Below are 17,091 nucleotides of genomic sequence, written 5' to 3' on the forward strand. Positions count from 1 at the left end.
GCTTTATGGTGATTTCACTTTGTATGCGAGAGTGTGTTATTTGAATTTCTGTACTGTTTAATCAAGAATGATATCTTCGAGGAACTCACCATCTGCGTGTGGTTAGGATAGAAGGTTTGTTCATTCAGTGGGAATTTCTCAGGACCGAGGGAGTGGTAGAGCTTAATCATCTGAGAAAACTGCCAACAGAAATAAACAGGACAGTCAGACATCATTATTTAGGGCAAGAGAAGTTAGATAGAAGCTTGAAAGTTACATCTGTGTTCAAAGCATGACATCTAAGATTGTGATGACAGGTTGTTATGTCTGAATTGACAACATTTTTCTAGCTTTTTCAGATGCTTAGAAAATGTGACCCAGTACAGTTTAGACCCAGCTTTTACTATGGGAGTTTGAATAAAGGAGAAACGGGTCAGGTTCCTAGCAGCAATGCATTTGTGCGTGTACGTAATGTTAAGAGGTGTAACTTTCCTTTTTGCTGGACCTACTTCCACTTAAATACCTACTTCTGCTAATTGGTAAAAAATGTTTGCTTTAAGCCTGAGTGCAGCTACAATGTCAACTTGACTTTGTAGTTGCACTGTACACTGGTCAATCTCTGGCTTTACCATGTGGCAAAATGTGTCTCTAACTCTTTTATAATGGACGTGTTTTTCCTGTGGGATTGTTGGATTGCAAAATGGTAACACGCCTTACACTGGTTCTGATTCACATATTTAGCAAAAAACAACTAAACAGATTCAGAAATGCAAATGACATCGTCCACCAACCAAGAGCGTACGAGTGTGGTCACCTGATGCGAAATCAACTCTGCCAAAGCAAACACTGTGGCAGCATGAGATTTAATGCGAGCCTCTGTGTCTCTTTGTTTTGTGTTAGTTCATTAAATTCTAACTTGGCTACAGCTACAGTACATTCCTATTTCCAGAAAAGGTGGGATGTTGTGTAAATGTAAATAAAAGGAGAATGAATTGATTTACAAATTATTTTAAAAATTACTTTTGTATACACAGACAAAGAATAAAATTATGAAACGGATGTATTTTATCATTTGTAAAAGAAAATGTTACGTCAGCGACAAGTCTCAAAAAGTTGGCACAAGGACAACAAGAGACTGTAAAAGTTGTCCGTCCATCCTTCTATTATCTTAATCACTTGTCCTGTTAGGGTTCGCAAAGATTTAGGAGCGAATCCCAGCTGTCTGTAATGTAGGCCTGTCACCAACTGAAAACATTTTGAGCAATATGAAGTGGTAAAATGTGACAAAGGAGGCCCTGAACATCGCATTTAATTTTCAGTAAGGATCAAAATAAAATGTGCAATCATAAGAACACATATATCATCTGAAAGTATATGATATGCTTTGTTTTATTGTATATATTTGTCTCTTGTGGAACTTTAAACTTAAACCTATAGATGACAAGACTGCAATTTCATGCAGAGGTAAATATTCACACCCTTATCACTGCAGTTTTGTAATGTGTGGAGGAGTGAGAGCTGATTGCTTGGCCAGCTCCGGAGACAGATGTTACAGCTCCCTTTAATAGCACAAATAAATCCATCAGAGGCAGCCGCCAAGGGAGGGACTCACGTTTGTGAGAGTTAAAGTAGAGCAAAGAGAGCCATTACAGATTGCTTACCACCCAAGGTTTGCTGCAAAAATTGTAGATAGAGAAAAGCGAGTTGATGCTGGGGATGCCACCAAAATGCAGGCCAATCACAAGATTCCTGAAGTCCTCACCAGGGACCATGCTGTATGCATGCTGGCGAATCAGGACAAAATCAGGCTTGAAGGATCTGCAGCAAGATGGACATGGAAAAAAAATAATAATCACAGAGTGAAGTTTGCCACTCTTTCTGTTGACAGGCTTTATGATTTCATGACACACGTTCTTAAAAACCATATATTATTTATAAGAAGCAGTTTCACAGCTCTAACTTGACTCTGCTCAGGCTAAACATCACCATCACACTGACATTCAGCGAGCCAACACCCCTGTTAGCACATTAACACGCTATCTGTGTCTCATGTTTACAGTCAAGGACTCCATTATTCACAGACTGTGTTAGACTGAAGGGGTGAAGAAATGCTCCTTGGAGCACCTAATCTTTTTGGACCATCTATCCAATTAACACAGTCTAATCCTATCTTTGCAAAGTGTTCTGGGAGCAGGGCCAAACACCCATCAAACACCTGGAGGCCTTTTTTTTTTTTAAATCAATCTATGTTTAAGATTAACACTTTAAATTCATTATGACTGCAGTAATTTATTTATCTTTTTCTGTATTTATTAATAGTGTTGTCAGCTATGATTCAAATATTGCAGAACTGTGTGTGTGCTTTAAATCACATCGTAGTCTGCCCCCCCCCTTTTTTTTAGACTAGCTGCGTCTCAAAGAAGTCAGTAGTAACAGGACGGGCACTTCAAAATTACTCTTAGGTCGAAGTTAAAATACTTTTTTTTTTTAGCTTGTCACTAGCTTTGTCTGCTGTTTGATGCTGAGCAGGGTAGAGAGAGAAAAATGTGCACAGGTAAAGAGACAAACTATAGATCTGCCGGTTATGGGTTGAAATTAATGCCAGACACTCCAGCAAGCTCTGGGTCCTCAAGTGCTGCTTATGTTAGACGGGCAGGATGGCTGAGGAGTGATCTGGTCTCGGCGACAGAGCGACTACAGCTGTTCCTTCCTGCTGCTGCACTCCGCCGCAGTGGCAGTAGACCAAAGGCTCTGCTATTTATACTGGATGAAACTGTTTATTGAGGCTCCAGAGCGAAACCATGCTCAGCGGTTCATGTGCAGCACAACTACCAGATAAGTATATAGGCTGATTGGTGTAATATGCTGTTTCTAACAAGCACCCAAAATTAAAAGGGAACAACTTTATGCCTGACTGTGTGGACAAAAAGTGTAATGCTGCACTACTCTTTAAAACACTGATTAAAAAATACACCTATTCAGTCCAAAAGTATGTGTAATAGCTACAAACAACAAGCCAGTTCTAACCACTGCTGCAGATTAAACAAAATTTTGATTAACAATAAGTAATTGTTTATGCTTACACACTAGAATCAGGCAAACAAACTTAAACTCTACTCTAAGTGCTTTGTATAGCATTGTGTTGATGAATTGTCACTTATTTACTTGTCCTTCAAGTCTTTTGTCATTGAGATATGACTGAATATGAATTCAAAACACAGTTAAAAAACTAAAATATCATTTTGCCATCCGTTGTTCCTGAATTGCTGATTGTTAAAGAGGAAGATTAGGTTAACTATTTACTTGATCCAGTGTGAATTGAATGCATGTGTAAACCAGGCAATTTACACCACCGCATCACCACAGCAATGCCAGATGCAAAGCACGTATAGCTCATTAGTATGGCTTTCTCTGGGCTACAGTTAATAGAGGCATTGACATATAGCAGCGGCGTATTACTGAGGTTTGTCCCCCATTAACTTTGTTTTTCTGTCTCTTATACCTTCTGCAAAAGCATGGCTCTCTGTGGGATGTGGATTTCAATACAGCAGCACATTTATGCTTTATGATCTAAATCTCCCGGGCCCTACAGGCATCACTTCTCAGGCAATATGCTAATATGTCCTTTGAATGGGTTATCAGTGGTGCAATAAAGGCTGATAAAAGCCCACCAATAGAGGGATACTGTGCTTACAGATTAGGACATGAGGGAAGCATGAATCCATTTGGAATCATGAACCCACTCATAACTCTGTAATAGTAATTTGAGCAGGATAGGGACAGATGTGGTGGGAATAAATCCGTCTCAACAACTCATTCTCAAACCGTTCTTCAGACAGGGTTTTTATATGCCACCTAAAGGGCGAGTTCACATTTTTACAAGTGTGTCTTAAAATAACAATAACAATAACAATAAGCTGGCCGTATGAAAAAGATTTAAATTACTGTAACTGCTCCTCCAGTTAACAATAGATCCTTCGAAAGGATGCTTCCTAAGTGACGGGTGTCAAAATCCACAGCCCTTCATCAAAAATAGCAAGCATGTCTTAAAAACTATATCTGTGCACAAATAAAGCTTTTGACCTTGAATATGTTGTTGCATTTTTAGATTTAAAATCCCTCTATAGTTTTTTTTCCTTCCACTGCAACTAAACAGGGAAACAGGGAATTATACACTAATCAGGAAGATCATTTGTAAGATAACCTGTTGAATAACCTGTTGTATGTCTATTTATGACTCCAATGAATGCTTGAAATCTGACGTTCATATTATAAAATTTACTGTACAGCAGCGCCAGCAGATGTTTTCATCATCATTCAAACTCAAAACAATATGCTGACATTTGGTCTTCAGATTTTATCATACAAAGTCTTTGACGTTCTAATAGGCTCCACAGGGATGATAGAATTGCAGGGGAACATTTGTCCTCATAACTGCCCCTGTGCCTGGCTCAAAGGCTGGTACCAGCCTTATCTTCCTTTATCAGTCTGCCTCTCATTGATAAGGATAATTGTGGTAGAACTCTGCGGGAATTCCACAAATGTCAAACAGCACATAGTGAGGATCAGCGTGCCGCTCGCACACAATGGTGCATTGTGAGAAACTGGCTTTCCGTCATCGGATGGAAATGCATCTCTGAAAGAAAATCTGTGCTTTGCTGTTAGGAGAGCAGAACTGGGGCAAAAACAACTTTACATAGCGGAACCAATTTGTTAAGTAGGAATAACTGTGTGTGAACTGTATTTTACTGGTTACTTTACTTATGGTGCTACAGAAAAATTATTAAAAACCTTCCAAAACACACTTTTGCCCCAAAAACATCATGAGAAATTGGACACAACTCTAATTTCTGTGCATTAAATATGGAACTGGAACTAGAATGTAGTTAGCTTATTGTAACAACTGAAAGAAGAAAAGAGCTAAGCTGGCTAGGCCTAAGTCCAGACATGCGCTTACTATAATTTCGTGTCTTACTGCTCAAATTGAATGCAAGTGATGATATAATTCTAATAATATTGCAACAAATGTTTATTTTAAGTGATACGCTTAACTTGTACTCATAAATTCATACAGTTTTTGCCTGACTCAGGTTCGGATTTCCAGCTCGATCTAACCCCTTGAGACCAATGAACAGCAAATGGTTGTGTACAGTTAAGTACTGTGAAGATCACACTGTTATTTCTGGGTTTTATCTAGGATTATATACAACCAAACAACTCTGAAGAACCCTCCGTTCTCTGTGCGTACAGTCACTGCCAGTAGACTGGCATCATACTTTGGTCCCCTGGCTTGGATCTGTAACTCCCTGTGGTTGCAGTTGTGGCTCTAGTCCCAGTGGCACCAGTGTGACCTGGCAGCTGTTCAGATGCTGGGCGGCGCCCTGGTCAGGGCTGCCGGAGCTCTGGATCGCCTCCAGCAGAAACTGCACTCCAGGGCTCATCTCCACACCACAATGAACACAGGGAAGGTCACATAGAAACAAGGGGATATGCACCAACGACTAAAATAACTCAAGTTATGTAGAATCATTTGAATTACACTCCCAAAATCCAAACAGGAGAAGATGTAACTTCAGCACAATAACCAGAAAATTTTAAATTGCTAAGAGGGACAGTGTTAAGAATTAAGAAAAAGTCCCACGGGAGGCAGATATGAGGGAAAGAGCTGCACCACATGACCTTTGGCAGAAGGGGAAATGAGGTGTTTGAGTGAATTAGCAAGACCATTTGTATTCATGGCTGGATGACAAAAGCAGCGTGGTTGCTGTATGCTTTCATTGCAGTCACATTGCTCCTAAAAGGAAACCACCCTCAGGCATCCTAAAGCCGCGTCTGAACTCAGCACGTCTCTGAGCAGGATTTATTTGCTCAGTAACAAGATGAACTTGTCTGAGGTATTAGGTGTTAAGGCTGCTCCAGGCAGACAGTTCCTTCACTGATTAAAATGGACTTTAACATGGGTCAAAGGAACGGGAGGGGGTTAAGGCTCGCCTCTTTTTTTGTGTTTTTGTGTGCGGGAATGATCCGTGTGGTCTAACCAATAAATCATCACCTGCAGTAACAAGTGTAAAGCTTTTTGGCACATCTGTCTCACGCCAAATCAGAAAAGACAATTCAATAGTCTCCATCCATCAAGCTAAGAAGGTCAATGATTGTGAAGAGGAAGGCTGGGAACTGCCCATTTGGACATAAAAGTCAGCATATTAAAATTAAAGTCCATTATTCTTGGTTGCTCTTGCTAAATTTAGCCCTTGGTGGCAACAGAACATCCTGCTGTAGCGGCTAAGCTGACTTTCAACGTTCATGGATACCTAAGCCAATTAAAAGAACACTCTTTTTCCAAGGCGGCCTTAAACCTTCTGTGGCCCAGTGGAAAGCCAGCAATGCAGTTACTGTTTATATGACAACTAGCAGTGCTAGGGAGTGATGTTTTGACAAGTCAGTCATCTTTTTTATTTTTATTTTATAATCCAAGGCATCAACAGCCACTAGTGGCAGCTCTGACTCTCATCCCCAGTGTAATAAACTCACTAGCACCTTTGTAACTGAAAACTTTCCTCTAGGTCTTAAAATCCCTCTTTTCCACGGAGATCTGCCAACAAACAGCATTTGGTGGTTCCTACTGCAAACCACTCAACACAAGATCCCAGCCAAAGTTCTTCAGCTCCGTGTTAACACAATGATGGAACAAGCTACCTAACTCTGCACGCTCAGCACCCTCACTCACGACTGTGACTGGGCAGGATATTGATTTTATTCAACAAATTAGAATTTTCGTTTTGGAACAAAAATCACAAAATAGGGATTAGTGAGTCCTCTACTGTCACTCAAGATATGATGGGAATATCAGTGGTCAGCGTTTCCTTGGAGATGCCTGCATATGCGTGAGTTTTGCCAATTAACAAGCTGGAATGATGGTGACCACAGCAGGTGGTCAACAAAATAATACCAAAGACTGTTGGTCATGTTACATCCCACCTCCTCTCTCTCTCGCCTCGCATTAACCAAGTAACACTATGTCTACATAGAAGCTGTAGAGTTCGCCACTTGGTAGCAACATCTTCAAGCTTTACAGAGTAAGTACATAAGTACACGTTAGCTAATTACAATTTTTTTGTTGGTCATCCGGCACTTCCCATCGCCTTCTGATTCTGCTTTAAAAATACTTGCATCAACCATTAGCACATCAAGATCTAATAAATCAACTTAGTAAACACCACATATTATCCCATATCTCTGATAGAAAAATTAACAACTTGCAAATTACAAACATTGTGCACAACTGTGCATATGTCAGACAACAACTGGGCAGTCAGCATGTAAATTACACACTAGCAAACCGCACACCCAGAACTACTGGTTTGCCAGAGCCCAGTTACTGCCAAATACTTTTGGTCCATATGTGTGAAAGCACAGTAAGAGTTAAGTTAACTGATAGTGAGTGTACCAGTAAAATACAGTTCACACACACCCGCTGTCTGACATTAATCAGGGATAATTAATCACAGTTTGTCTTAAGCACAGGAGGATGTCAGTGGAGAAGCAGAGGAATGGTGCAGGAGAGAAATGCTGCTCTGTGCCATATCATGCTAAACTCTGGCTGCTGTAATCTATGTTTCATCCAGACCAGAGTTCCTGCATTGTGATGAGCAGCTTGCTGGAGGTTTGGCAGCAGTGAGTGGTGAAGCTAAAGGGCTGACAGCAGCAGAGCAGGGATCGGCGTGCCACAGCTACTGTCTGTTGTGGCGTGCTGCTGTGCCTCACTGTGTGTTGTCAGTGCGTGCCACGTTGCACGTCGCACACAGGGGTGCTGTTGCAAAACTGCATGTACAATCTCAGATGATCTCAGAACAGATCAGACTTGTCAGGTTGTGATTCATGGTTTGTTTTGGCTCAGCAGCTGATCAAAACACATTTGTGATAAGGCACAGCACTAAATCATACATGATGCTTCACCATAACATATAAAAAGACATATAACATGTTGGATTTAGTATACCTGAACATGCATTATGGAATTATAGCACATGATGCATAAACTGTGAAACCACAGAAGTGTGAGAAAGTGCCCTGCTGTATGGAGTCAGCAGAGGAGATATGTTCAGAGAGCATTCCTCTGAAAAGAGTTCAGAGGTCACAGCACTAGGAATGCAACATAACAGCCAGGAAACATGTGGAAAAACAGGAACCCGCTTTAAAAATATAGTGTATACGCATGCAGGCATGCGTATACACTGTACGTGCGCGCGCACACACACACACACGGAAAAAAATAATTACACTGGGAGCATGTAGCGCAAAGGAAATTAGTGTTTTGGCTTGGCAATGAAATACAGAAACACTATCAAAGAAATAATTAAACTTCTTTGGGCATGTTTTATGACAAGGACACACTCGGATCAGATTACTCGAAGTCTTTCATTTGCAGAAACCTTCAGTGTCATACTCAATAAAGGAACATGACAACTGATAAAAATGTAGCTACTTTTTAGGGTTAAACTTGTGACCTTCTGTTAAAGGAGACTCTTTCTAACCCATTTGTTTCATTAGTCATCCACCAATCTTGCTGCTTGCTACAAACAACCATTATACTATTTGCAGCCAAATTCAGACTCATAAACGACAAGCTGAACCACAACAGTTTGGCAGTCAATGTCAGTGTTTGTGACCAAGGTACCGGTCATAACATCTGCAGCCAATTTGGCCTCTCTCATTACAGCAATATCGCCCAAAATATTCAACTTACACAATGCCCTCGCTGTCGGTGCTGACAACAGGTATCTTTGTCATATTAGCTGTATATAGCTGCCAGTGGTCTGTGAATATTCTCGCTTGATTTCACACCACGCTGCATGGTCAGGCAGTTTCTAAACGCCGCTTCCAACATCGATAAGAAAGTTATTTCACTAAAGTGTATAGAATCACAGCCAGCATAAAGACTGATTTTTCCCTAAATGGGCTACATAGAATGAAAGCTGGTGGGCAGACACTGCGAGCTAATGTCATTGACCAAATAGGCTGCTCAGCCGTTTGGAGAATAAGAAGCCGATGAGACTACAGATAAACATAATGACAGCTGACACCCTGTTAAATTGAAAAAGGAACTTTTGGGGGGATAACAAGGGGATAAAGTTATAAATGCCTCGATCTTTGAAACAATAAAGCAAGCAGCATGTTTGCGAACAGTCACTTCATTACCCAAGTTTCAGGGAGGCTGACCAATTGAAAAAGAGCAATGATTTCTGCTGGATTAGCAAGGTATTTAACATTCTTATTTATTGCATTTTGATAACTATGACTACCTGAAGGGCTGTGTAGGGCACGGCAAAGTATAAATGGTTAAACATACCTGTTTCAGAGTAGGACGATGAAGCGATTTGCAGAACAGAGATGACTGGTTCAAAATCTCAAGCGTGCACAGCTTAAACTACCCACTGTATTTTACATTATACTATGTTCACCAACTAGGTGCGAATCTTATCTGTTACCTAACTGTTTTTTGTTTGTTTGTTTGTTTGTTTGTATGGTTTAAACTCTCTGTGGTGCATCAGAGCTAATGAAAGTAAAGCCCGCTACCATAAAACCAAAACGATGAGCTGAAAGACACTTAAATTCATAACACTCGAGCAAAATTATCTGTGGCTTTAAAGCTATAATTTGCCGCGCATGCACATTGTTTGTTTTTACATAGCACCACCAACATTCATAGTGTTCTGTAAGCACAAATATTAAGTAATCTCTACCACCCAGATCATCCGCATCATCAGTGAGCTCCTCGGGTGCCAACTTCATATAACAGAGGAGACTATTTAAATCCACAGCTCCATGTGTCTAACTGCTGCTGCTGCTACTGCTCCCGCAGCCGCAATTAGTGGCCAGGGCACACATTAGCTGAAACTTCAGCCGAATTGCTCAGAAAGATTGAATTAGTTTTAAAAATATATGTTTTGAACCATACTGCTTGTTACACAAATTTCCTTCCCTGGTTGAAATAAGTCAAAAGGTTTTTCTTTCCCCATTAGTGTTTCCCACTGCCATAATTACTTTATAGCTTTCATTTCTCTAAGTGCAACCAATGTTATACGCAGAGTAATGTTCAATGCCACTGAGAGAAAAGAACATAATTCTTTGTGCAGGCTCACTGAGTCAGATTACAGGTTGCCTGGGTGAACTTGTCAAGGCACAGGAGTTCTCTGTTGACCTCAAGCATCTTACCTGACCACTTTGGTGCCACCTTTGTTGACCTGCATGTCGACCATACATCCCGAATTGACATAGGAAGCCAGGTTGATCTCTGAGAATTCTGCCTGGGGAACATAAGGAAAGAAGCAAACCTCTGAATTAATACTACAAAACCAAACTGTAAATTATTTGATTCATTACTCAGATGCATACAAGGTCTTAATATTTCTTTTTGCTTCCTGTCAGAAATTCATGTTTAGAAAAGTGTCTAGCATGTCTGTGATACATAAAGGTCATGTGAGGGAGCAACAGAGTTAAGCTGACATCTTTTCTATAATGGAAACGAAAAATGACAGGAAATGTACAAATGACCCAATGAAGAACAAACAAAAAATGATTTCAGGCTGATTTCATGTTACATGTCTTCATTTGTGCAGCTGAGTGAAAAAGACAAAAGTCGGAGAGACAGAAGGACTTAGTGAGAGCAAGCAAATTGAGTTATCCCTAGTCTGTGGCCTCTCGGACAGTGAGGGCCTTGTGAAAGGCCATAACCTGGCTACCCAGTGACTCAGTAAAACTCCCAGAGAAACTCTCTGGTAGATGATTCACTTTTCTTACTAATGGCCATTAATGCAGTTGAGAAATCTACCGGTATTAATGCTCCAGGCCAAATTTTTTCTTCGTTCACATTAAAAATGGCACAACGGTGAGATTTATGACAGGGGAGCCTGTTTTTTTTTTTTTTTTTAAATGAATCTCATTCAGTTTCGTTTCTCGTTCAGTCCAATGTCTTTTTAATAGGACACTGTGACATAATTTCTGCTGTGATTAAAGGTGGGTGTGGTCAGAGGTGCATCACATTTCCCCAGAGAAGCTCTTAGAATGTAGCCTGAAAGACAAAACGTAGCGCTGCATTAATGTGCCACTGCTATAGTTTGTTGCTCGGAAAGCCCGTTAGTAATTAGTTAATGAACTGAGAAAGTCTCTTATTTAGTTATTTACAGCTGGATTGTTACAGAAGGCTGTTTAGGGAGATTCTTAAAATGAAACTGTCTAGATAGTGAAAAAAATGTAGTTAGCAATTAATAGTTTGAAATTTAACTTGTTACAGATATTCCTTTTTTTTCACAATTAATAGTATCTGTGGTGATCCTACCTGCAAAATGACAGTTTAATCATCTATTAACAAAGGTTCATATTTTATAAGCCTTTCATTTGTTTTGTATGTAAATGTATATACTGAATATACATGTCAGACAAATGCACTCCACAGTAGTTGAATGGATTATTCGTGTTCCACCACTGGGTATAGCAGAATCATCTACAAATAATGCGTGTTTTATCATATTCCATGGCTAGAAATTAAGATCTTTAATAATCATCTAATCAATCTCATGCGCACTGAAATGTAGCTAGACTGCAAAAGAGGGCTACGTGCACTGTACATTCAACATTTGTCTCCATTTACAAAGGTTACTCCCATTAAAATATTAGTTTTGGTTGTGGTCAGCCCTGAACAAAAGTGAGCCTCCTGTCAGATGTGAAAATGCTCTCCAGGTTTCCTCTAAAGGGAAGTGGGGTTGTGTTTGAGGTCTCACAGAGCATGGTGTAATCAGTCTAAAACATTGTTATTTGCCTTGTCTGCGTCCAGGTCAGGCTGTGTCATTCTAAACTTCCAACTGCTCCAGATACAGAAAGCCCTGGATAGAAACTGGACAGTTGCCTATTGACCTCAGACATGAAACGCTACCATACGTCAGCCTTCACATCGCTTTTACAGTGAGTATAAGGCATGACACTAATTTAGTGGATTTACTGGGTGCCAAACAAGCACACTGCTGACTCTTTGACAAGTTGTGGTTTACTAACAAGCACATCACAGGACAAAGAACATGGCTGCTTTTCATAAAGTACTGTCCAACAGTCTTTATGGTTTTTGTTTTTTTAGTGCTATGATGACAATATACAGTACACTGACCAGCCACAACATATTGTTGTCATGGAGGACAAAGGTCACTACAAGTATTTTACAGGGCTTTACCAATAAAATTCTGTATTTAAAAAAACAAACTACTGAATATGATAATTAGGTACAGGTATTTTTTTTGTCCTTTCAGCTTATCCGTTGAGTTCAGGATCGCCACTGCGGATCATTGTCCGCATGTCGATTTGGCACAGTTTTTGTGCCGGATGCCGTTCCCTCCCCAGTTTCTACTGGGCTCTGCACAGCTGGGGATGGGAAAGGGCTGTTAGAGGTTCAGTGTCTTGACAGAGACACTTTGACATATAGCCGGGAGCAGGGATTTAACCACTGACCCTGTTGTCCGTGGACGACTGCCTTACCAACTGAGCTACGGCCACCAATTACTGTACATGAAACTTCTACAATAATTAGTAAAAAAAGATCACTGTTGATAAATGTGAAGCTGATTTTAACCACTTTAACCACAGTTGTTTTACCCATAATAATCCAAAAAACATAATTCTTTATACAAATACCACCAGGCATTTATCAGTGCAAGTGTGAGGAAACTTAAGAAGAAATTCTTTTAAAGCATTACTGTGTTCATAAGGTTGGAAGGGATAAAAGGGACAGTCATGACCTTCGACCTTTGGTGACAGTGGTGTGGAAATAGTAAGCTAACCCTGCTTCGTTTACAGTTTCAGGCCTTCTGCTATTTCTTCCACTTAAGCAAGCGCAGAATGTAGAGTGTTACATGCCTTCCAGCTCTTCTCTTTGCTGTGTGTTTAAGTGTCACTTGTTGGCCCAGATGAAACCAACAAAGACAAACTGTCACGTCTGTGCTAAATCCTTGATGTTGGTTTTGTGTGTCACGGCCCACAGATTTTATTGCAGCCCACTGCTGCAACATGTCAGCGTTTATGTCGGATTTTATGGACAAAGAGCATGATTCCACTTGTCAACGGATTTTGAAATCATTTTAATTCTAAAATTGCTGGTGATCTAAGTGTTATTGTATTTTTGTGGCAAATGTTAAAAAACAGACGAACACAGAGATGGACAGCATGATGTACAGGTGTAAGGACTAATGGACGATCACTAGTGCAGAGGCATAGAAAACATGCAGCATGATCGCTGAATGAAAAAGGACAGCAGTTCGCATACAAGTTAAGTGATGCTGTAAGGTTAACGTTTGCTGATACTGTGATGCCTTCACAACAATAAAAATATGCAGTATGCTGCTCTGCCTTGCACCACATATGGTTCAGCCTTTAAAAATACCAACATGGACAGGATTGGAGGCAAATCCTCCAGCTGACCCTCAACTCAACCCAGCTCCTGCCAATTTTCCCAGCTCAATGCTATCTACACATTCTCATACTGTGGTCATCACTTGAGAATTTAAGCCTGAATTACTGGGCTTTATATGGGCTTTCATCTTCATAAAAAGGAAATATTATCAGAAATATTCTTACAGAAATTTCCCTTTTATCCAATGCTGAGGCCCATGTAAACTCTTGATAGAAAGCAAGTCAGTTTTTAAAAGGTTGTGCCAATGTAACGAAACTTTTTTTTTGCCAAGTCAAAAAAACACCCACCTCTTTTATTATTGTGTTGCCCTCCCAGAGGAAGAGCAGGGGGTGAGTAAATTCCATAATCTTATTTAAGGGACAACGTGTGATACTCTTAGCATTTTACCTAGTTATAATGGCAACTTGTACTCAGTGTACTTTTAACGGATGTTTAAATGTTGTTCAAACTTTGTCTCATATACATGTTTTGTTTTGAGGTGTTTGCAGAACTGCTCCAAGGTCAGTTATTGTCTAACAGCAGACTATCCCACACTGTAGTGACCCAGGGTGACTCCATGCTCACAGGTGCTTATCAAAGTGCTGAAAAGGGAAAAGGTTTCCATAAAAGGAGAAAAGGGCCAGGGGGCAGTAGCCTGAGGGTGGAGAATGTTCTGCCCAGCAACAGAAGGTTATAAAACTAATGTGTGATGTATGACGTTTAGAACTGCATAGGGTAGAGGCTTGAAACTCTGTCGCTGTTCTTCTCTCTTGCAAGATAATAAAACCCTAAAAGACGTCCTGGATGTGGAAGCTTCTTTACTGATTACACTTGAGGTGTCCAGGACCAGAAACTGTCATTTTTGCCATGACACAACGAGGCTAAAGCTGGCAGCAATCACACTCAGTGTGCCTCAAGGACATGCACTTGGCTCTTTTTCTTTTCTAAGCTCGGCTCTACTGATACTTGCCTCTGAAAGAAACATCTGTGTGCTCAGCAGCACATGGTTTGCCAAAAGAGATTCTTAAATGCATAACACACCCAAGTGCACACACACTAAGATGCACATGTAAGCACACATCCTCGATCGCTACATCTCCAAAACAAATCCCACCCCAGACACAGAGGCCTACGTTGACTTTTGCTGTGACCAGATAAAACTAGACAATGGGCTAAATTTTGGCAAGGGCCGAGCATTCCACATCATCTCTGATTGGGTGGTTCCGTGTGAGAGAAGTGCTAAAAGCCACTGTCATTGGTTAGTAATGGATGAAGTAGATGGTGCAGGGCACAGGCCCAGAAGGCAAGACAGGAGGCTTTTCACAGTGCCATGGTTACCATCACGGTAACACATTCAGACACTTGTCTTGGACCAGCTCTCACCCTGGGAAAGGAAAACAGGAAGTGATACATGGGACAAGTGCCTCTAACGCTGATTCTTCTCAAGTTTTGACCTGCATTCAGGTTGAATTTAGAATGGTTTTCAGCCAACCTGTTGGTATGAACAGAGGTACAAGAGTTTATGTGGTAGTGATTAGGTTCAAGCAGGTCTCAAGCTGAATTTTTTCTCATTACCGAGTTTGTTCTTCCGTTGTTCAAGTTTCTAAAGCTTGAATTTCCGCCAGCTTTAGTCACTCCCACTGCCCACTCCTGCCTAATTCATTTATTTCAAGATATGATAAAAAGGCATGTAAAAAGCACGTCTTTCATTCTACCATAGGTGCTGTACAGAAAAAGAAGAAAAAAAAAAAGTACCAAATATTTATATGGTATATTTAACTGGTATAAAAGGAGATTAAATAGTAATGCAAGTTACTATTAGATCACAATAAGAGCAATTTACAGCCAAGCCTGTTTCATTCTGCCCTGACTGCCAAGTTACAGAGTGTGAACAAGTAGACAGTACAGTAAACACCACTTGGCAGTAGCTAATTTGGAGTTTTCCTTAGTATTTTTAGATTTACCTTGTGTTCCCAAGGTCGAGGTGGTTATGGTGCCTTTTGGTTGGTCATGATTCAGTTTGGAAATATGTTTTTTTTGTTCTTTGGCAAAAACAGCTTAGAAGGACTAAGGGTAAATGTGTTCAGCAGCTGTAATCTGCACTGCTTTCTGTGGAGCATGATAACTACAAAAAGCTAAATTCCGAAGTGCTTGCTTGAGCTAAAATTGTTGGCATGATGATTGGAATTATACTGAAGTTGTAATTTGTGTTGACGGACAAAGATCATTAGAATTTAAAAACTGCAGTCTGTGAATAAACGCTGAGAGAATCCCAGCTCAGGCCTTTCTGTGTGGAGTTTGCATGTTCTCAGCGGTGAAAGGGGGAAAGGCTAATCAGGCTTCCTATCCCACCTCTAGCCCAATGACAGCTGGGACAGGCTCCAGCCCCCTGCAACCCTGAACAGGATAAGCAGTTACAGATAATGGATGGATGGCTGAATGAGAATTGTTTTCATGTTTAAGGGTTAAGTTTGCACCCACTTACAATCTGATACTCTGTTTGCATACACAGTTTCTGTTTAAATTAATTATAGCAATCAATATTTAAATTAAAGTTCACTATACTTTATTGACAGTGATGGAATTTGTTTTGTGGTTCCTAAATATAGAGACAACCATAACAATGAGTCAGTGGCAAAAAAAGAAAACAGATTATGCAGACTAAACTATAATTAACCTCCTGAACTTTCCTTTTTTCCCCATCCACAGTTAAGTTCCTTTTAACACCAACCTTGTTCTGATGATACTTGTACTTGTACTAAAAAAGATAAATTGAATTAAAAATTAAGCAAATGCCAAAAAAAAATCTATCTTTTATAGCCTCACCTCTTCAGAGTCAATGAAGAAAGCCTTGAGGGACACAAACTTAGGTGAAATAAAACTACTTTGAATAGAAGATGTTACCCAGGTGTAGCTCTTACAGTACATTGGTCCCACATTGTAAGGCGTGTGGCAAAATTTGTATGTCAATGGCAAACTGACACGTTAAAAACTAGAAGAGGTGAAGCTATTCAGTTAGGAAAGAATTGAATATAGTGATTCAGCATATGAAGAACATACAGCACTTGCAACACAAATACTTTCTTAATGACTATATCTGAATTTGTTTTTGTCGTTTTTGATAAGCTTTGTTGAATCACATGCTGATGCAACTGAGATCTCTGTAGTACAGTGGACCATTCATGGACCACAGAGAGGTATTCAGTGCTAATCACTGCCACATTATACAGTTAAATAATCCAGTGAGGCACTAAATGTTGAAATCTAACACAGACGCTGAATTCAATAGGCTGACAGAAGCTATCAGGGCAACTGAATTAGTTGTATGTGCTCCAGCAACTACCAAGCCAAAGCTTCAGGCTTGAGCAAGTTCTACCAAGATGCCCTATGTCATGGGCAAATTCCAGCCAAAAAGGGTACGGATAACATACAGCCAAAGTGCCTGTGATCTGCCATGACTGCAGCAGAAAGGAGCGTGAACAGCGCTGAGGTCATGCGCCTGCTGAGCAGATGTTGCCCCACACGACCCAAGCCACACATGGACAAGTAACCCTGAAAAACCACTATTTGTTCCATCACAAAACAAAAGACCTCTTCAAATTTAACTGCGTAATTTGTCCAGTTACGTAAATTGGAGTGTTTATGAGTTGTGGGTAGTAAACGGGCAGATTGTTTGA

General features: G+C 40.3%; 1 protein-coding gene across 1 annotated transcript in view; it reads right to left on the reverse strand.

The window, feature by feature from the left end:
- The window catches only part of LOC137106529 (synapsin-3-like), a 92,081-nt gene that overhangs the window by 52,740 nt on the left and 22,250 nt on the right, over positions 1-17,091 (reverse strand). Inside the window, exons 4-6 of the mRNA XM_067489955.1 lie at positions 10,195-10,286; positions 1,641-1,797; positions 90-179 (exon numbers count right to left, since the gene is read on the reverse strand). Of these exons, the coding sequence (XP_067346056.1) occupies positions 90-179; positions 1,641-1,797; positions 10,195-10,286 (339 nt within the window). The remainder of the gene's footprint in view (positions 1-89; positions 180-1,640; positions 1,798-10,194; positions 10,287-17,091) is intronic.

Source organism: Channa argus, chromosome 21 (assembly GCF_033026475.1).
Source record: "Channa argus isolate prfri chromosome 21, Channa argus male v1.0, whole genome shotgun sequence".
Lineage (NCBI taxonomy): Eukaryota > Metazoa > Chordata > Actinopteri > Anabantiformes > Channidae > Channa > Channa argus.